General features: G+C 45.7%; 3 protein-coding genes across 4 annotated transcripts; 2 read left to right on the forward strand and 1 right to left on the reverse strand.

The window, feature by feature from the left end:
* Positions 1–8,614: 8,614 nt before the first annotated feature.
* LOC125529203 (histone H3.3-like) lies at positions 8,615–9,480 on the reverse strand. Its single transcript, XM_048693613.2, has 2 exons — positions 9,328–9,480; positions 8,615–9,228 (listed from the first exon to the last, which is right to left on the reverse strand). Exons 1-2 carry the CDS (start codon positions 9,400–9,402, stop codon positions 8,890–8,892), a joined length of 414 nt encoding a protein of 137 aa, XP_048549570.1. The 5' UTR covers positions 9,403–9,480; the 3' UTR covers positions 8,615–8,889.
* A 4,688-nt stretch (positions 9,481–14,168) lies between these two features.
* LOC125529205 (histone H3.3-like) lies at positions 14,169–15,010 on the forward strand. The gene is made up of 2 exons (XM_048693614.2): positions 14,169–14,308; positions 14,408–15,010. Exons 1-2 carry the CDS (start codon positions 14,234–14,236, stop codon positions 14,744–14,746), a joined length of 414 nt encoding a protein of 137 aa, XP_048549571.2. The 5' UTR covers positions 14,169–14,233; the 3' UTR covers positions 14,747–15,010.
* A 2,889-nt stretch (positions 15,011–17,899) lies between these two features.
* Positions 17,900–18,661, forward strand: LOC125529206 (SKP1-like protein 1). 2 transcript variants are annotated; one of them, XM_087527278.1, is made up of 2 exons: positions 17,900–18,323; positions 18,366–18,661. In XM_087527278.1, the coding sequence occupies exons 1-2, from the start codon at positions 18,102–18,104 to the stop codon at positions 18,603–18,605; spliced, it is 462 nt and encodes a 153-aa protein (XP_087383404.1). In that variant the 5' UTR covers positions 17,900–18,101; the 3' UTR covers positions 18,606–18,661. The 2 variants fall into 2 exon arrangements, with proteins under 2 accessions (XP_087383404.1, XP_087383403.1); XM_087527277.1 differs by having other exon boundaries at positions 17,900–18,661.
* The last annotated feature ends 6,043 nt before the right edge of the window (positions 18,662–24,704 follow it).

The following is a 24,704-nucleotide window of genomic DNA, read 5'->3' on the forward strand; positions in this document are numbered from 1 at the left end:
CTCAACTTTTTCTTCGGGCCTCGTCTCTTTACCGAAGTTGTGCTCGATCCGGAGGGCTAGAAAAAAGAACAAAGACTTAATTAATATGTGTACATACCAAAACAATGAATGCATCAATTAGCTAGTCAGCACAGGCTTAACTAATATATATACCTGGCCGGACTCGGTTCGGTCACCGGAGCCGTCATCACGGTCTCCTTCTTGCACCGGCATTGGGTCACTGGAGCCGTCCTCATGTTCTTCTTCTTGCACCGGCATTAGGTCACCATAGCCAGCTTCTTCACCCTCTCCTTCCAGACCATCGGTGTCGTTGAGAAACAACGAGACGGTATCACTTCCTTCTGCGATTATGTCACTCAACAACGCTTCTTTTGCTTCGTCTCGGGCGGTGTCCATAGTTTCTACAAATATTTACAACATGGCAATTATTATTCAAACATGACAGATGGATATATTAGTGGCAAACGTAGAACTAGCTACCTAATCATAGTAAGGAATCATATATATTAATTAGTGGCCTCGACGCTGCTTCTCTAGGGTTTGGGGTGGCCTCGACAACGCTTCAAGGGTTTGGGGTGGCCTCGAGAACGCTTCAAGGAGGGGGTAATATCGACCCCCCCCCCCCCCACGTGTTGAAGCTATCGGGAGGGGGTATATATCGACAACGACGACACTACATCTATGTCCCTCGACGACCCTCGTTCCTGATAAAAAAAGAGGAAGAAGAAGAAAAAAAACAGGAGAAGAACTCCTCTATTCTTTCTTCTCCTCTTTTTTTCTTCTTCCTCTTCTTTTTTTATCCTCCTCTTCCTCTCATGTTCGAGAGGATCGCCGAGGGGTCGGGAGGTTGCCTAGTGTCAAAGGATTCAACAAAACCATGTCTTCATCATTAGGCGAAAGTAACAGGTGCATGATGGTACGAAGCTCTCCAAAGTTATTTTGGAACGGAGTCCTACATAGGATAATTCGCTTTTTGGTACAAAGTTCAGCAAGAACCTTCCAAATATTGTTATTTGGAAGGCCTTTGCTGAAATTCATACAAAAAGGCAAATTATCCTATCCGGGACACCATTCCAAAATAACTTTGGAGGACTTCGTCATGCCCTGGTTACTTCTGGCTAATGATGAAGCCATGGATTTATTCAATACTTTGACACTAGGAAACCTCTCTCTCGACCCCTCGGCGATCCTCGACCCCTAGAACCCTCGACCCCTCGGCGATCCTCTTCTTCCTCTCATGTTCGAGAGGATCGTCGAGGGGTCGGGAGGTTGCCTAGTGTCAAAGGATTCAACAAAACCATGTCTTCATCATTAGGCGAAAGTAACAAGTGCATGATGGTACGAAGCTCTCCAAAGTTATTTTGGAACGGAGTCCTAGATAGGATAATTCACTTTTTGGTACAAAGTTCAGCAAGAACCTTCCAAATATCGTTATTTGGAAGGCCTTTGCTGAAATTCATACAAAAAGGCAAATTATCCTATCCGGGACACCATTCCAAAATAACTTTGGAGGACTTCATCATGCCCTGGTTACTTCCGGCTAATGATGAAGCCATGGATTTCTTCAATACTTTGACACTAGGAAACCTCTCATATATATCCATCTATAGCCACATACATATATAAATGGAAAAAATGCTATGAACAAAAATACATATATATCAATGCATACATCCATGGATCATCATTGCTCATATATCCATAGTCATATATAGAAACTTTCTGCCTATGAACAAAGAACTTTCTATGAACAAAAAACTTTGTATGAACAAAAAAACATTTTTGACATATTTAGCACATTCTAAATTTTCGTAACTCTTTTACAACCACAAAAATTACTCCAACTTCATGACAATACCCACACTCCATTTCACCAAAAACCTTCTGTTCCATAGTTTAAATTTTTTAAATTTCATTCAAATGAAATTTGAACTAGATTCAAATTCCTTGCTGAAAACCTATTCTAAACCAATCAAAAAATTCTAAAATTTTGCCATATACACAGAGAACGTACATACATATATACATTTTTATAAAAATGCAAACAACAAAAATTCTAAAAAAGGACATATACACGCTCCTTCTTCTCCTTCTTCTTCCTTCTTCCTCTTTTCTTCTCCAACACAACACTTTTTTTCTTAAATGTTACATATGAACATATAAAGAGCATTATACAGCATATACAGAGCATTATATATACAGTGAACATACATACATACATACATACATCTTAACAAAAAAAATGAAAAATAGGCCGCGGTGGTCGGCGACGGCGACGATGGTTGGCGGTGGAGCTTACGGATGGCATGCGGGGACGGCAATGAGAAGGAAAGGGGAGGAGGCAGGGGCTCACAGCGCGGGGAGAGGTAGAGGTCGCCGGCCGGAATCGGTGTGGCGGCGGACGAACGGCCTCGGGGATGAACGGGTCGCGGGAGCCGGCGTGGTGCTTCCCCGGAGCGACGGCGACAACGGGCACGGGGAGGGGTCGGGGCCGGCCTGAGGCAGAGGCAGTGGCGCGTGGGGCAGGGACGGCGTCAGGGCGACGCGGGGCAGCGGTGGCGTCGAGGCGCGAGGTCGGGGTAGCGGTGGAGCAGGGCGGCGACGGCGTCGGGGCGGCGCGGTGAGGCGGACGGTGACGGCGCGGGGTGGCGCGCGGCGACGGGGGCGGTGACGATGGGCGCGGGCGACGACGGCGGCGGCGACGGGCACGGGCGACGGGGCAGAGGGCGACGGGGCAGCGGGAGAATGAGGAACTGAATGAAAATTTTACAAGTGTTTTCTTATATACTTAGACCATTGGTCCCGGTTCGTGGAACCAACCGTGACCAATGGTCCCCTTTAGTCCCGATTGGTGGCACCAACCGGGACCAAAGGTCTCTTTTCAGCAGCCCAAAGGGCGGGAAGCGGAGGCCTTTGGTCCCGGTTGGTGGCACCAACCGGGACTAAAGGGGACCATTGGTCACGGTTGGTGCCAACCGTGACCAATGCCCCCTTTAGTCCCGGTTTGTGCCACTAACCGGGACCAATGGCCTTGTGTTGCCCCGCGTCAAAAGTTTAGTACCACCTCGCTAGCTGAGAGAGCTCGAGAGTGGTTTATAAGCGCTGCTGCGCCCACCCTCCCGAGCTCCTCTCAACTGCAGGCTTTCGCGTCTAATCTGTCACTGCAATGCCTGTGGGCCTACTGGGCCTGCTGCGGGCCTGAATCCTGGCCCATGGTAGGGTTTCTAGTCGTATTCAGGCCGTGGTGGCCCAGTAGGTGGCATTTTTTTGTTTTTTTGTTGCTTTATTTATTTTCTTTTGTTTTTTGCTTTATTTTTTAATTCTTTATGCTTTTAGTTTTAGAAAAATTATAAACTTTTTGTTAATGCCATTAGTTTTCAAATTTGAAAACACTTTTTTAGTTTTTTTGTTTTCTTTGTTGCTTTATTTATTTTATTTTGTGATTAACTTTACTATAAAAATAGTTTTTCCTGTTTTTTTGATTTGTTTTTTGCATTATTTATTTTCTTTTGTTTTTTGCTTTAATTTTTAATTCTGTTTGCTTTTAGGTTAGCAAAATTATAAACTTTCTGTTAGTGCCATTAGTTTTAGAAAAATTATAAACTTTCTCTTAGTGCTATTAGTTTTCAAATTTGAAAACACTTTTTTAGTTTTTTTAGTTTTCTTTGTTGCTTTATTTATTTTATTTTGTGATTAACTTTACTATAAAAATAGTTTTTTTTTCCTTTTTTTGATTTGTTTTTTGCATTATTTATTTTCTTTTGTTTTTTGCTTTAATTTTTAATTCTGTTTGCTTTTAGGTTAGCAAAATTATAAACTTTCTGTTAGTGCCATTAGTTTTAGAAAAATTATAAACTTTCTGTTAGTGCCATTAGTTTTCAAATTTGAATAGTTAAAATTTGAATTCTTTGAAAATTGTTTGAATCACAAGTTTGTGATTAACTTACTAAAAAATGAGAATAGATGCGCTTATAGAGAAAATTCAACCTAAATTCCTAGTAAATTTCTATGAATTTCAGAGAAATTCACTATGAATTTAGGTTAAACTTTTCTCTATTAGGGCATCTATTTTCACTTCGAGAGGAGCTCAACAAGGCAAAGAGGGAAGGGCTTACAAACCGGTGTGAGCCCCCTTCGGTTGGCGAGGTGGGACTAAACTCTGCCCGCAACGAGGACCAACCCTTTAGTCCCGGTTTGTGGCACAAACCGGGACTAATGGTCATGGGCCAGGGATGAGGAGCAAAATTATAAACTTTCTGTTAGTGCCATTAGTTTTAGAAAGTTGAAAGTTGAAAGTTGGCATGGGCCAGGGACTAATGGTCATGGTATTACGATGGCCGAACCATAAGACATGAAAGCATTTCAAATAAACTCTGAAAAAGTTGAAAGTTGGGATGGTATGATAATTTCACCCACATAGCATGTGCATGTACAAAACGGACAATGGTAGCATGTTCGTGTGTTACAAAGTTGGCATGGTATCATCATAATAGTTGCGGGAGAAATTCTTCCCTTTTTCTTCGCTTGTGTCATTTGCTTATTGCGCCGTAACCATGGATAATCTTCATTGTTTATCAGGATGCTTGGGTTAGCCTTGACATTGAAGGGAGGAATTTCATGAAACTTTTCATAATCTTCAGACATGTCTGTCTTGCCGTACACTCCCAGGATGTCCCTTTTTCCTGAAAGAACTATGTGGCGCTTTGGCTCATCGTATGATGTATTCGCTTCCTTATCTTTTCTTTTTGTCGGTTTGGTAGACATGTCCTTCACATAGATAACCTGTGCCACATCATTGGCTAGGACGAACGGTTCGTCAGTGTACCCAAGATTTTTCAAATCCACTGTTGTCATTCCGTACTGTGGGTCTACCTGTACCCCGCCGCCTAACAGATTGACCCATTTGCACTTAAACAAAGGGACCTTAAAATCAGGTCCGTAGTCAAGTTCCCATATGTCCACTATGTAACCATAATATGTGTCCTTTCCTCTCTCGGTTGCTGCATCAAAGCGGACACCGCTGTTTTGGTTGGTGCTCTTTTGATCTTGGGTGATCGTGTAAAATGTATTCTCATTTATCTCGTATCCTTTGTAAGTCAATACAGTCAAAGATGGTCCCTTGGACAACAAGTACAACTCATCACAAACAGTGTTGTCACCTCTGAGACGTGTTTTCAACCAACTGCTGAAAGTCCTGATGTGTTCACATGTAATCCAGTCGTCGCACTGCTCCGGGTGTTTGGAGCGCAGACTGTTCTTGTGTTCATCGACATACGGGGTCACCAAGGTAGAGTTCTGTAGAACTGTGTAGTTTGCTTGAGACAAAGAATATCCGTCCCTGCATATTATTGAGTCTCTTCCAAGAGTGCCTTTTCCAGTCAGTCTCCCCTCATACCGCGATTTAGGGAGACCTATCTTCTTAAGGCCAGGAATAAATTCAACACAAAACCCAATAACATCCTCTGTTTGATGGCCCATGGAGATGCTTCCTTCTCGCCTAGCGTGGTTACGGACATATTTCTTTAGGACTCCCATGAACCTCTCAAAGGGGAACATATTGTGTAGAAATACGGGCCCCAGGATGACAATCTCGTCGACTAGGATGCAATAATAAAAGTAAGAAAATAATACAAGTATCTATGTAAACATACAAGTAAGAATATTTTTCCTTTCAGAAAGAAGATAAGAACAAGAGGCTCACCACGGTGGTGCCGGCGATGAGTTCGGCGCGGGTGATCTACGGCGGTGAAGACGGGGACGGGGCGTGACGGACCGCTAAACCTAGACAAATATTATGGAAAATGGAGCTTGGAGGTCGAGCTTTGAGAGGAGAAAGCTTAAGTAGTGTGGCTCGGGCATTCCATCGAACACCTTGTGTGCATAGGAGGTGAGCTAGAGGACCACCAAGCCCTCTCCCCCTCGGCCAGAGAAAAACAGAGCACTGGGGTGCTCTGCTCGCGAGCGAGGGGTATATATAGGCACCTCATTGGTCCCGGTTGGTGACATGAGCCGGGACTAAAGGGGAGTCTTTGGTCCCGGTTCACGCCACCAACCGGGACCAATGATGGTGGGCCAGGAGCGAGGCCCATTGATCCCGGTTCATCCCACCAACCGGGACCAAAAGGTCCAAATGAACCGGGACCAATGGCCCACGTGGCCCGGCTGGCCCCCTGGGCTGACGAACTGGGATCAATGCCCACATTGGTCCCGGTTCTGGACTAAATTGGGACTAATGGGCTGACCCGGCCTGGACCAAAGCCCTGTTTTCTACTAGTGAACAATGACCCATATCCCGAAATCATCATCTTCTTCCTCGAGAAATGAGTCATCAAGAAACTCTTGCATTAGACTCTACACACATTGCATCGATGAAGTTCGGTCAATAGTTGAGGGAAACTAGAGAGAATAGTTGACCTAGGACAACGAGTCAAACACCACGCGGGTGGGCGAGGTCAATGGAGAGGAAGCTGTCGGGGCTGGGCCAATGAGGCTACCAAAGACGAAAGGTAGGTGTAGATGAGACGTGGATGTGGACATTCCCAAAGTCAATTTCCGGCCTCACCGTCCATCTACATGGGAAGCAACAAATCCCTCAACAATGCGGCTCAGGCAGCAGGGGTTGACGACCTAGGGGTGATGTGGAGGCCAGGGGTTCGCGCTCATCTCAGGTGAACGCCTTCTTCTCTGGTGGGTGCGTGGAGGAAGTCTAACATTGGTGGGTGGACGCTGGAAGGATTAAACTAAGGGTCGGGTGAGGAGGGCGGCGGCGGCCAAGGCGGGAGTCTGCGTGGCCGCGGGGCTACGGACGCACAGCAATGAGGCACTAGGACACGTCCACGTCGTCTCGTGGTAACTAAAACACCTTGGTGACTCTTGTCTGGATGACATGGAGACCTGGTAGCTCCCTTGAAAAGGAACGACGTGCCGAGGACCATGCCATTTTGGACGTCGACGACAATGGAACTAAAGAACCATCCCCTCATTTGTAGGCAAAATACATTGGTGGCTTTGAGAAGGTTGTTCTCAATAAAACTTAATTGGATAAATTTCAACAAAGACACTAGGCACTTCACGACGAGCATGTCCCCATGTCCAACCCTGTGGCTCCCTAGCTACTTTTTAGATAATAGCCTATGGCCTGGCCTTAAACTGAGGCCCATAAGGTTCTACAAGCATCCTGGCTAATTACTCTGGTGTGATATGATTAGAAAGAACACTGAACACGAGTTACACGACTATCAAATTTATGTGTTCGCTTTCCTGATCTGGTACACGTTGGACTTGAGAGTACCTAGCTAGTTGTCAAGGTAGTGGGCTTGCAACGCAATTTTCGCACTATAAATTAGCTCTGCTCTTTCTCTCAAGATCCTTATGTGCAAGAAAAATTTGAGAATTTTATATCATCACGAAAATTGGAGATACTCTCTTGGTTTTCACTTGTTCATGGCTTTAGAAGGCTCCTGCAGCCCTGATTTCTATGTGATGGCACGGAAGACCATGCTTTGCTGGTTGGTTCACCCTAATGCGGGGTGAAGAAGGCCTTGCTTTTGAAGTCACGGGGCTGAGTGTGGTGAAGAAGGCCTTGCTTTTGAAGAACCCTAATGCGGCAGTGTGGGAGGGCAGTTTTTATGAGGACATCCCTACTACAGGTACACACATAGCCCCCACAGCCACACACCGGCAAGTAATAAAATAAAAATAAAAATAGGTGCCAATCACCAGAGCCTGCACTCGTTAACTGAAGTATCAGATAGTATTTCAATACATTGCACCTGGATATGTCGATACATTGCATCCAAACAGACCATAAACCTTCACATATTCCCTTGCCTCCCTTCTATCTGTATGCATCGCCATCGGTCACTTTGACAGCTGAAAATTGAATTGAACTCCATGAAACAGCACAAAATTGTACAAATGAAAGATCCTCAAGCAACTATACTGTCAGATTAACTATACAAGATTCGTCCATTCTCAATCTCCTCATAAATTTGAAACATTAACATAATTCTTTTCCTTACGAGTTTGTTGTTATATATTGTGATGGTAGATAAATTCTAATTAGCAGGGGGAGGATCCGCTGGGGGTGCTTGTTACCCCCTCCAAAAATATAAATTTTAATTTAGTTTATACTAGTATTGAGCTGATTAACCTTTTTCCCATTGCAAATGATCATATGTGTAATTGTTAATTGTTTATGATCCAAACTCTAAAATCAGTGAACTTATACGGTTCTCAACTATCTCTAACAAGATAATACTAATCACAGTTAGCATTTGGATGAACAGTAAATATGTACATCGATCAAGCAAATTTAATTTGTGTGCTTTCAAGTTTGTTTTATAAGGCCGAAGCAATTCCTTTTTGGTAAGAGAGCAATCACTATTCCAAACTTAACACCGTCATTTTGCAGGTGTGTTCACCTATTAATAGTAGGCATGTAACGCGACGTCCCCGAAGGCCCGCGAAAGTGATAAGCCAATACATATTAAACTAATCCAACTCAACCCAGTTAACCTATTTTTTCTAATCCACACGGCACCACAGCAACATTGAACCAAAGCCAGGAGAATCACAGGTTGCAAGGCAAAGTAAGGGAAATGACAAGAGGATCAAATAGCAGAAGGCAACGGTTTCACAATTGCTAAGAATAAATATCGATAATGGTCAATACAGCATTTGTTTCACATTTAGGGCAAACCAAAATAGTAAGCAGCAGACATGTCTTTGTTGTATAACTAGTATATATATAGTGTACGATAACCAGACAGATATTTAGAACGAAATAAGAGTTCCCTATCACGAGCGAGTGACACGGCTAAGAACCAGAAGCAAATCAATTAATACGTAGCTTAGGACGAACGGCATAATGATCTCCCATCTAGGGTTTTAGGCGCGTTCGCCACGGATGCGGCGGGCGAGCTGGATGTCCTTGGGCATGATGGTGACGCGCTTGGCGTGGATGGCGCAGAGGTTGGTGTCCTCGAACAGCCCGACGAGGTACGCCTCGGCGGCCTCCTGGAGCGCCAGCACGGCGTGGCTCTGGAACCGCAGATCGGTCTTGAAGTCCTGGGCGATCTCCCGCACGAGGCGCTGGAAGGGCAGCTTGCGGATGAGCAGATCCGTGCTTTTCTGGTACTTGCGGATCTCCCTCAGCGCCACCGTGCCGGGCCTGTAGCGGTGGGGCTTCTTGACGCCGCCGGTGGTCGGGGCCGACTTCCTCGCCGCCTGAAAAGAAAACGCCACAATCGAAACCGTCGATCATCAGCGAAGCAGCAACTGATCGGATCCGGGGAAGAAGGAGACAAGGGAGGCGGCGAGACGCACGATGGTGGTGGCGAGCTGCTTGCGGGGGGCCTTGCCGCCGGTGGACTTGCGAGCGGTCTGCTTCGTACGCGCCATCTCCTTGGTCGGTTCCTCCTCGACTTGCGCTGTGGGATTTGGGTGGTTAAACTCGAACGGCTGGACGACGGGTGCGGAGGCAATTTATATACGTGAGGGGGCGCTGGGGAAACGTGGACCGAGGCGGTTTCCTTTGACCGCTCGGGAGGAAAAAGGGTTCCGGGATGGCCTCGGTGATCCACATGCTCGGCGCTGGTTCGTCATGGAGCGACAATGTGCGGATCAGTGACCTGGCGGTGGTGTAATTCGGCTCATATTACCTTTTTGGAAACACCAAGTCGGTTGGCCTTTTATTTTGGCACTAGCAAATATATAACCGTGTGTTGCAATGGGTGAGAAAAAAATCACAGTTCATACCCCAATAAGCATGATCTAAACCGCATGGATGGAGTTGAGGTAGTCCAACTGGAGAAGCCGCGACGGCATCCAGGGCCACACCGCGCCGGAAACCCAAGCAAATAGGTTTAACCGCAAGGACGCGTACGGAGAAGGCAAGAGGATCCGACGGAGAATTAAAGGACCGATTTACAATGACGAATAGCATTTGGGGGTGGGGTGGGGGGGGGGGGGTGCGTTGGTCGGGAATGGCGGCAAACGACGACTTTAGTTGGAGAGAGAGAGGCATCCGGAAGAGAGTTGAGACCGAAAGAGCACGCATGTTATGTATGTGAATTTTGAAATGCTTGTGTTTGCAACATGCCCAAATAATGTAAAAGAACCACTAGGAAAAGAATTCTAGTGTTGCAACGTGTGCAAAGTAAATTTGAAACAATATTATAAAGGAATATCTCCTTACTACTTTCTCATGTTCGACCGAAAATGAATATCCCCCACAATGATCCTCGGTTAATTAGTTGTGCCAAATAGGAACATTTTTCTACCAATATCATAATGCAAAAGAACTATGAGCAAAAGAATATGTGTGGTAACCCCCCCCCCCCCCCCCCCGGGGGGGGGGGGGGGAAGTTTCATGCTACCTCGTTTGGTCGAAGACATGGTGCAACCGGACATGGCCATGATAGTCCAGTATTGCGCACCAAGATGGCTGCCCTCGGCATCGTCGTTCTTGGACGAGCCCATGTCCAAGTCTCTTCGAGCCAGCGTTGGAACACCTCCGCCTTCCTGGACCGCTCCGGCTCATTAGGTCTCATGTGCATCATCTCCCATTCACCCGGGAGTGCACTACACGATAATAGCATACTCGTCCTACTTGATGTAGTAATATATTGTTCTATCCCTCTCTTTCTTGTACTTCTATAGAAAGAAACAGTTAATGGAATTCCTTTTACGCCCATCTTCAAGTTCATCGTCTTATGTCTTCCTTTGCTAAACCAATAAGTACATACACAAAAAGAAAGGATACATTCTTACTACGTTGAGATGCAGCTTCACCAATTTTGACTGAATAGCACATGACAGTTTTCATGATGGACGGAAGGGAGAACGATGTTTGCACTGGGCTTCCAGCGTTTGTTCCCATCCATCATTGGCTCTCTCGCTGACTTCGTCCTCCCTACTGTCAGGCCTCCTCTTGTTGTCCTCTGTGAGTCATTTTTTCATCCAGCTGAATCGAGATAGCTGAGCGGATGCTGATGTGCATCATCAAGATTTTGTTTTTGCCTTTTTTCAGTCTCATCTGAGACAGCACGGTGCATGCATGCTCGTTGTTTAGCGTCTCGATTTACTTTTTTTTTCCTTTTTCAATCTCACATTTGATCTATTTTTTTTGAAATTTCCTTTTTTTTTACTTATTTCCTTTCTGATCAATATTTGTACGCACAGATTTTCTTCTTCCTTAATTCCTTCCCAATCAATATTGATTTTTGTGGTTGCTTATTGATTTCAGATCACAGATGTATATAAATTGGTGGGATAGGGTGCAAGGGAGCAAGGTGGTTATATTTAATAGGAAATAAATCTTCTTTGTTCGCATGAGCATGAGGCAGCTCAATTGAGGCTGGTTCATTGGTCGCGAGTTTGATCCATGAAACTATCTGTTGTCTTTTTGCATGGGCCAACTTGTAGGATTAACCGGGGTGAGGCCCAAGAGGATGAAAAATCATTTCTATCGTGATTCTAGATAAGATAAATTCGACGTTGAGTATGCGGACTTGTGGAATTTGTGTAACATGAGAAACCTACACGCGATCATGATCAGACTATAGACTCTGTTCTAATCCAAAGAGGCCAAGAGAATTAAGGCATACGTTGGTTTCATGGAACCTGTCCCTGGGTCCAACTCCAAAAAGACTCAAATTCTATCTCTGAGTACATGCTTGGCTGTAGGTATATCAGATAGAGAAAGCATGCATCATTTTCCATAAAAATACACGCTAGTCTTTCAAGCTAACCAAATCCTTGTGGTTATCATCCCCTCTTGGAACAAACTGTTTTACGATGATACCTTGAGGATCAAAGATGACAATGACCAAACAATCGAGACCTCAAAGATGTCAAGCACGTGGTGAACTATGCGTTCTAATTTTTGAGGCACAACGGCGGAGCAGCCTATGGTCACAAAGATTGCTACAAGCTATTCCACCACTACTTCCCAAATTTGCAACACCTTCGGGGAGTGTCATGTTTTGTTTTTACGTGTGGGCCAGTATGTATGAGTTGGTCCATGAGTACAACCTAGTGAAGAGTCCCAATAATTTCAAGAACAACATGGCCTTGATGCAGCACCTACATGACGCACAAAAAAACTTTGCTCGCAGTAGAGAGGTGCTGGCTACAGTAGAGAGGGGCTGGCTCGTTTCATTAATGATAAAGTGATTCGCCCAGATAGCACATTTTATGTTGGCCCTCTTCAACTATAACTCAGCCGCCAAAGGGGCCATCTTCTTCGGCCAAAGGGCCAGCTACTGCCAACAAGCCATATTCTTGGGTCAAAGAGCCAACTGCAACCAATAAGTCGTCTTCTTCGTGAAGGAGCCACTTATGGCAAATCTCGATCCCATGACAAATTAGAATAATATCCTTCTAAGCAAGAAGACGGTTTTTTTTTGTGTTTTATAGTTGTTGGATGATATACATAGATTGTGTTGATGTCATTATTGTCACGTAATAATAATTTTTATTGGATTTAATGAAATATGTAGGAATTCTAACCTTCAAATATTAGGAATGATATTCCTCGAGTCCGATAAGTTTACAAAGATATACTTTTTTCTTATGTCATTCATGCTGGCACAAATGTGTGTGAAATGTTGATTTACCATATATATAAATGCATATATGGATCCTTTTTAGCTATGAAACTGACCCTTGTTTGGTATATGATATGGAAAAATATGTATTCATGTGTATGTGTAGTGCAACAGGGGGTGGTAGAGGTGCAACATGTTATGTAGCTAGTCCCCAACCAAAGATCATTGACCAGTCTCAGTAGGGGGTGGTAGAAGTGTAGCAGGGGCTGGTACAAGTGCAACATGTTATGTAGCCAACCCCCAACCAAACATCATTGACGCCCGGTCTCAGCCGGAAGGACAGTCAGCGATGTACTCTTTATAAGGTACCTCGAGGCAATCAACGTTGGCCGATTGCCTGTCACTGTTGTGCGTTATCACTGTCCTATCAACCGGCCCGTATGTGATAAATCATTTATCATAGATTCGGAGGCACAAACGGTCCCCTCGTGTGTAAGTGATGATAAATTTTTGTAGGTTAGTGCTATTCGGCGATGTAGTAGTGGATGCTAAGTTGTAGCAACTCCATGTCCCTAAATGTGGCCAGAAGCTTGGCTAAAGATACTTCCCAGTCGAAGCATGCTCGTACCCTCTGCATCGTTACTGTTGTAGATGTATTTCAGATTGGACATCCTATCGCTATTGCTGGCTAACATTGTACCATAATGGATCACATGATTTTCATTGCAATGAATGACTCTCTTGTGAATCAACATGACTCTTGCCTGAACCATCACTATGAGTGTTGTTGCATGGATTTTCAGCTTCAACAATTTGTCCTAGTGAAATCGATGTTGCAGTAAGTAAAGGTGAAATTGATCTTATACCCTACCTAAGACCTAACAGTGGGCGGTGGGGGGGGGGGGGGGTTGTATGCCGCTTACCACCATTCGAGCCAATGGCATGTTCATGACAGAGATAGAGATGAAGGGGACCAACAGCTCTTGGAGGGGGAAGCAAGTCTTGGTGCCTGAGATTTAAGTCATCGTCGCCGCCACAACTTTTGCAGATCTGAGTCACCGCTGGCAACAAGCAGAAAAAGAATAACCTGCGGAAGAAATATAATCGCTAGAAGGGATCGGGCCAGAGAAAGATAAGACTCCTTGATGGCACGAGCCAGCAAAAGAGGGGGTGAGACTCGATTTCGCGCCACCCGACACCGACATATTTTTTCGCCCGCTATCTTATTGTCGACTCCGCCATACAACGTGGCGCACATCGTTCCTCTTTTACGCTTGACTAAACCTGACTTGCTAGAAACGACCGAACTTTTCTAAATTCTAACGAGTGAGGTTGTGCTTTAACGTTCATACGTGTACATGGCAACACTTCGTATAGGCAACCAAACGATTTTTTTTTTGGGCACCAAACAGGCCCTACGAGCCCGAGCACACCGCGAGGTCAGCGATCCTCACCTTGTCGCTCCCCACCAACCAGCGCCGAGCACGTGGATCACCGGGGGCAATCCCGGAACTTTTTTTCCCGAACGTTCACAGGAAACCGCCTCGGTCCACGTTTGCCCAGCCCCCCCCTCATCTATAAATTGCTGCCCCACGCCTCTCCACCCCTCGTCCCAGCCGTTCGAGTTCAACCGCCCAACAAATCCCGCAGCGCAAGTCGAGGAGGAACCGCAGAAGAAGAAGATGGCGCGTACCAAGCAGACCGCCCGCAAGTCCACCGGCGGCAAGGCCCCCCGCAAGCAGCTCGCCACCACCATCGTGCGTCTCGCCGCCTCCCTTGTCTCCTTCTTCCCCGGATCCGATCAGTTGCTGCTTCGCTGATGATCGACGGTTTCGATTGTGGCGTTTTCTTTTCAGGCGGCGAGGAAGTCGGCCCCGACCACCGGCGGCGTCAAGAAGCCCCACCGCTACAGGCCCGGCACGGTGGCGCTGAGGGAGATCCGCAAGTACCAGAAGAGCACGGATCTGCTCATCCGCAAGCTGCCCTTCCAGCGCCTCGTGCGGGAGATCGCCCAGGACTTCAAGACCGATCTGCGGTTCCAGAGCCACGCCGTGCTGGCGCTCCAGGAGGCCGCTGAGGCGTACCTCGTCGGGCTGTTCGAGGACACCAACCTGTGCGCCATCCACGCCAAGCGCGTCACCATCATGCCCAAGGACATTCAGCTCGCCCGCCGCATCCGTGGTGAACGCGCCTAGAATCCTTGATGTGAGATCCTATATTATCGTGCCGTTCGTTGTAAGCAAGCTAGTTGATTCGCTTCTGGTTTCTAGACGTGTTATATACCATGCATAGTACCTCGTGATAGGCAACTTTTATTTCGCTGTAAATATCAAATGTAGTCTAAAACAAATAATTGTCTGCTGCTCTTTCTTTTGGTTATGTTTGTGAAACAACTGCTGTATTGGGGTATCATTATCTGTTCGGAGCAATCACGTAATCATTGCCTTCTGTTCTTTCAACCGTCGTTCGTTGGTAATTCGGATATTCAGGAACACATTGATCATGGTCGCAATGGTGATCATGCCAAAATGGATATATTCCATGAGTTCTTGCGCCTTGTGTCTGAGTTCTTACGCCTTTTCTTTGATGGATCGTCATTCTTGCTACCATTCTTATACATGAATCCTTCTCTATTACGCATGTATCGTTTAGTACAAACTACCTCATTTTCTAACTTCTATTGCCCAATACAAACTCCAAAACTAGAGTGATATATAAAGCAACCAATGACATACAACATACACCCAACAGCACACACACGTCCAAGGCAGATACAAGGGAGCTGACGATCAACAACACTACTCCAAAGATCCCAAAGACAAAAGAGCATAGCTAAAGAACTAAGGAGCGCTCCACTGTGCGCAAGTACTCCAGAGCGGTGCGACACCGGAGAGACACCACCGCCCGATCCACTGAATCAAGATTTTCACCCGGAGTAATGCGAAGGACGCAGGGCCACCATGAAGGAGCCCGTCAGTGCCCGAGCTACGAGCTCCGCCCACGAACCCACAACTCCCACCACCAAGGCCACCGCCCTGCATCTAGACACTCCGGAGACCATCAGAGCTACGGGCTTTGAGCCACCATCAGAACCGCCAGTGGGCTTCTCACCCTGAACCCCAATTTGTAGCCAAGAGGCACCCCGAACCCTGCTAGGCTTGGAAGAGCGGAGGTGGGAGTGGAGCTCGTTCAGACTGGCGCACTGCGCCCAGTGACAAGTAGTCGGTCTACCCATCCCTCCATCAGCCTCCCATGCATCACCCCTGACGCCCTACCATGACCACCGGCTAGATCCAGGCGAGGACGAAGCAGCCACCCGTCCGCCGGCAAGGGCCACCGAATTGGCCGCACCCTGCCACCGAAGAGGGCCTCCAGAGGAGCCAGCAACCTGACACGCACCATCGTCGTGACCAATGTTTTAAATAGCGGGCTATGGCATTTAGCGACGACCCTTAAAAACATCTATAGCTGGGGTATACTAGGCTATAGCAGAGCTATAGTAGCAAATTGTACATGAAATCATTTAGCGGCAACACCCTCAAACAGCTATAGCGGGGCTATAGCCGGCTATTTAAAATTATGACCGTGACGCCATGGCGCCTCGCCGCCAGGTATTGTCACCCGCCTTGAGCCGAGCCGACGCAGCCCGTGCCACCCGCAGGGTAGAACCAGCCAACGCCGATGTTGCCACCCCAGCCACGCATCCGCCGTGCACCACCTATGTCCAGCCCACCACACCTAGCCTGCCGATCTGCAGCTCGGGAGCGCCCGCCCGTGCCAGGCCCCCACGAGCGAGGAGTGAAAGGGCCAGGCCATCGCCAGCACCCACCGGGCTTTGCCCGGCAGTGTGGACAGGCAGCGGCGAGGGGAGGTAGGGGGGTCGCGCTGGCGGCTAGGGTTATCCCCGGTCACTCAGGGGAGTGACGCGAGGGAGGTGAGGGGGAGGAGGGGGAGTAGAGCCTTCCTCCACGGCCTTCAATCCTTCAGACATCATCCCCGCTTTAGGCATCAAATCATCTTCACATTCAGGAATAAAGGACAAGCACTGCAACATAATGAATGAATCAATAAGCACTTTCACGTACGAATAAGTAAAATGAATACGGCTGTGCTCGGTGAAACCAATTGACTTGCACAGAGAGGAACGCTTGCTTTCTTTATGGGTGTAATAAACCCTTCCTCGTTCATTTGCATCTGCCACATATTTGTAGATCCCATTGCTGCACGAAGAGGTACTCCCTCCGTCCGAAAAGGTGAAAATATTTGCCATCAAAATGAATGTATCTAGATGTATTTTAGTTCTAGATACATCCATTTTGATGACAAGTATTTTCAGACGGAGAGAGTAGATGATAAGCCTGTCGAACTAACCAAAAAAGGACACACAATTTGAGAGAAATACGACCCATGGATTTAGCCCCAACGCCAACTGAAATACCCGGCCAATGACATTCAAATGACAATCAGTGTACAAAATTACAGCCCCTCGACAATGTAGATGTATGTGCAAGTAATATCTAGAACAACGATTCCCAGCTTTAGTAGTATAAAAATTGGCAACACTTGTAATGACAATCAGTGTACAAAATTACAGTTCCTCGACAATGTAGATGTTGTGCAGGTAAAATCTAGAACGGATAAATTTTGTACACCTCTATTTCACTACAAAACTAGCATAATCTCAAACACTAAAGCTGAGCTAAATCGACATACATCTCATTAAGTTCAATCACAACATATCCACCACAGAAATCCATGTTTGCATCAAGTTAAGGAGAATTAAGGTTTCAAAATCGATCTGGTTCATTGTTTTTCCCAATAATAAAGAGCTTAGATGTGACATCCTTAGAAAACATCTAGATGTGAATTAGACAAACTGAATAATAAATACTGGATCATGGTTTTTCCTGATACATATCATTGTTTTTCCCAATATAATCCTCCTGAAGACCTGAAGCAAAGCGATCTGGCTTTCAGAAGGAACAGGGCACCGCAAGGCAAGGGGCGGAAGAGATGGATTTCGGATGTTGTATTGATCTTTGAGTGTATGCGTGCAGCCAGGATCCTGTCACGCCCTCTGTGGAAGTTTAGGGCGTACGAGAGTTCTTCGTCTCTAGCCGCAGATCGCCGCCATGCATGGTGATCGGGAACGTGGGCTTTGCACGTCTGGTCTGTGGAGGGCTGCCCTTGCAAATCTGCACGATTAACTAAAGGACGTACAGGACCAGAGGCGGGCGGCTTGGTGCAAAAATTCCTAAGATATACGCAAACTTCTGGAGGAGGCTATCGGTTATCTTTGGAAGCAGAAAATAAGGAAACGGAACGGAACTTCTGGAGGAGGCTGGGCCGTACTCGAGTTGTCCCGCTGGCGAAGATGAGTACGAAATGAGCACGACCCCAGTCTAACATAGGCATCGCCTCACCGTCCCAATAAATTCTCCTGGTTCCTCACCCTAGCCCAACACGCAAAGAAGCTCCTGTGTTTCGTTAGCTCTTCCGCCGCCGCGTCTTTTTGCTAGGGTTTCATTTCGCCTCCCAATCCTCCGATCGATGGCGGCCGAGGAAGGCGAGAAGAAGATGATCACGCTCAAGAGCTCGGACGGTGAGGAATTTCAGGTGGAGGAGGCGGTCGCCATGGAGTCGCAGACCATCCGCCACATGATCGAAGACGACTGCGCCGACAACGGGATCCCGCTCCCCAACGTCGACTCCAAGATCCTCTCCAAGGTCATTGAGTACTGCAAGAAGCACGTCCAGGCCGACTCCACCGACGCCAGCTCCTCCACCTCTACAGCAGCCGCCGCCCCAGCAGAGGACCTCAAGATCTTTGACGCCGAGTTCGTCAAGGTCGACCAGGCCACCCTCTTCGACCTCATCCTGGCTGCAAACTACCTCAACATCAAGGGATTGCTCGATCTTACTTGCCAGACTGTTGCAGACATGATCAAGGGAAAGACTCCGGAGGAGATCCGCAAGACTTTTAACATCAAGAATGACTTCACACCCGAGGAGGAGGCAGAGATCCGCAGGGAGAACCAGTGGGCTTTTGAGTAGAAAAGAGTAGCACCTAGCTAGGCACTGTTGCGTTGAATTAATGCTAAGTATTCTTCTTTTTCTTTTAGACTTCGTATTATGCAAGAAGAAACCTATCGTGGTTAGTGGTCATTACTTGTGAAACTGAATTGTTATTTGTAGAGTGGATGTTTGTCTTGGTAACATCATCCTTATGAGATTTTTGCCGTGTGGTTTGAGATATTTTTGGCTATTTCCGATTTTATATCTACAGATTTTTTTGAGGGGGTTTTTATCTACAGATTTGCTAAAGATCAGTCGACATGATTTTCCTTTGGCTTCAGTTTGAATTTGTCATGAATCTCTTGTCCGTTGCATGGAGCGGCGGACGTTTTAGTTATTATTTAATTTCGGGTTATAGGTCTCCACTTTTCACCCACCCTGGTCTTGACGCCAACCAGGTCCCCAAGATCCTTTGTCACTTCGTTGTTTTTGCTAGAGCACAGCGAGTGGTGGCGGCGGTTGCTGGGCGGCCGAGAGACAGGTACGGCGACCTTCTACCCCTGACGTCTGTGATCAGCGGGAACATTGTCCACGGATGTCGTCTGTTACTCAAAGTGTACATGATATATTCTTCTTTAAAGAAAACTACCATTCATGGGATCTTTTCTTAGCTCAAGATTTCGTTGACTAAAAAAGAAGAACATGCAGATGGCTGATGGCTGATGGTATATTTTCTTGGTCAGAGTTATCTGTGCTCATTTGGTGACTTAGGTTCCTCGCCTGTTTACGGGATACAATCATGCAGAATAAAAGCCAGGTACGGCCGAGAGACAGGTACGGCGACCCTCTACCCCTGACGTCTGTGATCAGCGGGAACATTGTCCATGGATGTCTTCTGCTACTCAAAGTGTACATGATATATCCTTCTTTAAAGCAAACTACCATTCCTGAGATCTTTTCTTAGCTCAAGAGTTCGTTGATTAAAAAAGAAGAATATGCAGATGGCTGATGGCTGATGGTATATTTTCTTGGTCAGAGTTATCTGTGCTCCTTTGACTTAGGTTCCTGGCGTGTCTACGGGATAAAATCATGCAGAATCAAAGTAGTGTGGAGCATCACCAGGGAACTTGACTAGCTTAGCAGTTGCTCTAAAGCTCAATTTATAGTGCCAATTGAACTGAATATAGCCTTATACTTTTGAAGATGTATTACTTCATTTATTTATTAAAATAGAAATTTTCTATGGATTACTACAATTAGCAGTTACAATTTGTCTCACACATTAGCAAATGATAATAGCAGTTTCCATTTGTATCACGTTGTAGCAACCGCTATTTGCGGTTAAATTCTACTACCTCCGTCCCACAATATCTAAGATGTTTTTGCAAGCTAATAGCTTGTAAAAACATCTTATATTGTGGGATGGAGGGAGTATCTCAATGTAATTATCCCTTGTAAATAAACAGGGGCACGCTAGGCACCGAAAAGATCCGCCGCCTTGACGGCCGTTAGATCCAGCATCCAACACTGTCCTTATCATTGGAACAAGGATTGTGTCACACAATTTTTTGCAGCAAAACTTATGCTGCAGAAATCTTTCGCAACATAGGTGATGTTGCAGATTTTTTTCACTATTTTTGCAACATGGGTGTTGTTGCGAAAAAATTGCAACACCAATAATGTTCCAGAAAATATTTGCAATTTTTTCATAGTGTTGTTGCGGAAGGCAATTTGCAGCACACATGATGTTGCAGAAAAATTACAAAAAAGAAACACAAAGGACACACGTCATACAGAGGACGCGGCGGATCGCTTGCGGAAGAAGGCAAGCTTTTCCCATATAAATAGTGCAGAAACAATGACAATCATATCAGTTCAATCACTCAGTTTTACTGTTCACACGTTCGCTTTGCCGAGGGCAACAACACAGAAAAGAATAGAGAGAGACTTTCCGAGAAACAATCCAATGGAAGAATTATGTTTGGTGGACAACTGTACCACTAACTCAATACTACGGGAAACAAAATATTTCCAAATTCCAACCAAGAGGAAAGATAGTATTATGACCATGGTCGTAACCACTCATTGTAATTGAGGATGCACTACTAGGAAAATGGTTATACGTAGAACTTTACCAGTAGCGTGTGTTTGAGACCCCACGCTACTGATACATACCAGTAGCGCTTGGTAGGAAACGCGCTGCTGGTATTAGTTAGCAGCAGCGTGTATTTTTTTGAGACGCGCTACTAGTAAATGTGCCACACCACACCCTCAGGATAGACCATAGTAGTAGCGTGGGGTATAAAAACCGCGCTACTACTATATTAATAGTAGTAGCGTGGATGTGCAACCCCGCGCTACTACTACGGATAGATAGGATCAGCTAGTTTGCTCGCTTAGTAGTAGCGTGTGTTCCTGAGACCGCGCTACCACTACGAACTTAGTGATAGCGCGGCTCATGGCCATTTGCTACAACTAAGCGCACACCTCCCTCTCCGCCTTATCTCCCCCCCCCCCCCCCCCCCACCCCTCTCTCTCTCTCGTCATGTTCTCTCTCTCCCCTTCCTTCCTCTACTCCGATCCAGATCCAGCGCCCCGGCAGAGGGCTTCCCACTCCGACCTCGGTGCACCCTCTTCCCCATCGCCGCCCGCCACGATCCCCTCACTTGGCCCGTGGATCCATCTCTTGCATGGCCGCCGCCCACAACGTCTCCTCCTTCCCCCATCTCATCACTAGGGAAGACAAGGCAAGCGGGAGGGAGATCGACCGTGTAGGTCAGATCCATCCGCCACGACCTCGACGGAGATGGCCTAGTGGATGGAGCGGGCCTGCAAATCATCAAGCCAAGGTAGCCTTCCTTGATTTCCTTGACCATCTTGGATTTCCTTCCCTGATTTCCTTGATTCCTCACGCACAGGGTAGCAGGGCTCCATCCTTGTTCTCTTCTCCACAGGGGTCACGCACAGGGCACCACCTACAAGTGAAGAGAAGACCACCGCTCCTTCGGGTCTGCTTCTTCCTACTCTTCAAGGTCCCTCTATCCCTCTCATGCCGTTCCTGAATTAATTACATTAGGTGACACAACCAAACTGAAACTTTTTTATCTTCAGAGAGGAGAAAATTGAATCTTTAATTAGGTTAGCTTGCACCTGCTGCTGCTATTTTACATCTCTTGTTCTTGTGTGTGACAAGATCACTTTAGTAAGTATGATTTCCTGCACATTCTGATTGTTCATCCTTCTCATGTAGGAGTAATAGGTTAACCGAATTGGAGAGTAATGAGGCCGTAAAGGTGTGAAAAAAAATGCTCGGTCCTTGTTGGTCAAAACATACTCTAGAATTGGGGAGTGATGACCAGCCACACGAGGTACATACGAGTGAAACTGCCTTGTTGCCCAACCCTTATTTCTCTTGTTACCATTTGTATGTATGCTTATATACGTCCATTTGATGTGTTGGGCTAAGCCGAAGGTGGTTAGGAAAGGGTTTGCGGAGAGGGCGGGGTTGGCCAAGAACCGCACGGGGAAAAAGTTGTTCATGGTGATGGAGGCCAAGCGGAGCAACCTGTGTGCCTCCGCAGATGTTGGGACAGCCAAGGAGCTCCTTCAGCTTGCCGACAAGGTACAATTTGCTGTGTACAAAATTGTTCTAATATTTCAGCTTGTCTGTCTCATAACCATATTACATAGGCGATGTCTATAGAAATCACTCACTTTTTCGGTTTCGTATATTTATTTTCGTAGCTGCTGTACTACACAACATGCAAGGAAATATATGTCTGCTGAAAATTAATTTTATTTGTTCTTTGCTCTGTACAGAAATCCGTTGGATGAAGTGGCACTAAACTATGTTGTTTCACTGAAATAACACTCAAACTTTGTTCTGTCATTTTCATCTACTTGAGGCCAATTTCTCTTTTCCGTGCTATTACCCCTTTTTAAAACAGACATTCATTCAACTCCCTCGCCTCCCCTCCACCAAGCATGGAGAGCATGTCCACTGCCCCCAAATACGCTGCAACGGCAAGCTTCCTACTAGTTTAAGAAGAATAGCTTTGTAACTGCCGCCAACTCTTCTAGTATATGATTTGATGCTTACGTATTCTGACTAGTCGTTTACTATATGTGTGGATAGTTTCTTAGATGGAAACCTTGCACTTGAATTTAAGCTAGTAGATATTGAGCTCTGTGATTGAAGTGTCTCTGTTGAATACTTCTAAACTGAACAATTTCCTTCAGAATTATGACACTTCTTGGTGTAGCATTGTAGCTTAGGTCCCTTCTACTACTACTCCACTTAGTAATGTGTCCGTATTCTACTAGTACATACTTTTTAGCTGTGTGTGTTCGTTGTATTATGTTCATCTTCCTCAACCACTACAACACTAGTGGCTGTCTTACTGCCAGCGATAGTCTATCAACATTATTAACCCCAAATGAAGCGAGCATAATTCCCTGGCCGCGGTACAATACGAGCACCAGCTTATTCTTCACATGAGAATGAGTGAGCTATGGATGGATTCCAAGATCGAGTCAGCATTCTCAAGAGGGTGAGTGGCACATAATGATTGAATATCCAAATTCTTCATCTTTGCTTTATGTAAAAAGTTGGTGTTTTCATATATTTATTATACGTGTTTATATTCTCAAAAAAAGATGGTGTGTGTTTATCTTTTAACTGTATTGCTTAGCTAAGATCGTAAGAAGATATTTGTAGTTGCACGCTTTCTAAAAAGGAATATATTTTCCTCACAAAACTAAGAGATGATCAACTTTAGGAATTGCAACTTTATAGACAGTACTAATCTAGACTGGTATCCATGATAACCATGTGCATTCCGGGACCATTTAGTTTGAATAGCCAGTGAGAAATTAAGCATATATTTTCGGCATGAGCTTTTTTAAATAGCTAGATGAGAAGAAACCTTAACCTAATGGGTCTTGTGAATTGTAATATACGATTTGGTTGAACTGATGATATTTGCATACTAACAAGTTTTCACTTTCCCGACATAGACGCAAGGGTGATCGACGCTAACTAGCGTGGCCCGGTGGGCGCTGTGCTCTTCAACCCGGTGAAGCCCGGCGGCCACGTCACACAGATGATCGTCCAGGTGATCGTGACACCGAAGGTCGCCGAGGTGGAGGACCTCGACGCCATCGTCCGGGGGAGGGAGGATTCGGGTCCACCGGCGTTTGAACTCCGAGCCTTGGTAGATACATCTAGAGAAGTGGTTTGTTTAGGTTGGTGGTGAACACTAGGGAAGGTACCCACGTTTCGATGATGGTTGTGTGCGTCCGATGTTAAATGGATTCTTGTGATCTCTTCTAGTTGAGATGGTTTTGTGACCTTAGTTTATCTTGCACTAGATGTGTCTCTGATTTCCATCCATGAATACTTCATCTAATTTTTATTTTTTAATTCCTAATTAGCTAGTAGTAGCGTGGGGCAAAAGGTGCACGCTACTAATCCTAATTAACTAGTAGTAGCGTGGGGGAGAAGTGCACGCTACTAGTACTTAGGATAGTAGTAGCGTGTGTTACAAAAAGACGCTATTGCTATCTTCAGTTACCAGTGGCGTTGGGACAAACAAGCGCTACTGCTAAAAAATAGTTGTAGCGCCGTAGCTGTAGCGCGTCTGCCAGCGCTACTGGTAGCAAAAAAACCAGCGCTACTGGTAAGCATTTTCCTTGTAGTGATGCACTCTTGTATTGCGAATCTACACGTACCCTTCAAATTTGAAAGACATCCGATCAAATAATCCCAATTTGGAAACGATCTCTAAGAATAATACTATATTTGCCTTTAACAAACAACAATGGGTCTGAGAAGCAAATTCTAAGAAATTTCCCTCACTTTCATATGGTTTGTATTAAGGTTATATAAAACCCCTACCACATGTTGCGTAAAAAATAATTTTTGAAGAACTTGATGAATTCAAGACTTGGCATGATCGCCTTGGTCATCCTGGTATAGGGATGATGAGAAGAAATATTGACAATTCTATTCGTCACAACCTTCCAACATAAAGATTTACAAAATCATCAGATTTTTGTATGCACCTCATGTGCGACTAGAAATTTGATTTTATAAACATCTCATCTTAAAGTAAAATGAGTCACTTCTTTGAACACATT

Source organism: Triticum urartu, chromosome 6A, assembly GCF_056163025.1.
Source record: "Triticum urartu cultivar PI428250 chromosome 6A, HENAU_Tu73, whole genome shotgun sequence".
Classification (NCBI taxonomy): domain Eukaryota; kingdom Viridiplantae; phylum Streptophyta; class Magnoliopsida; order Poales; family Poaceae; genus Triticum; species Triticum urartu.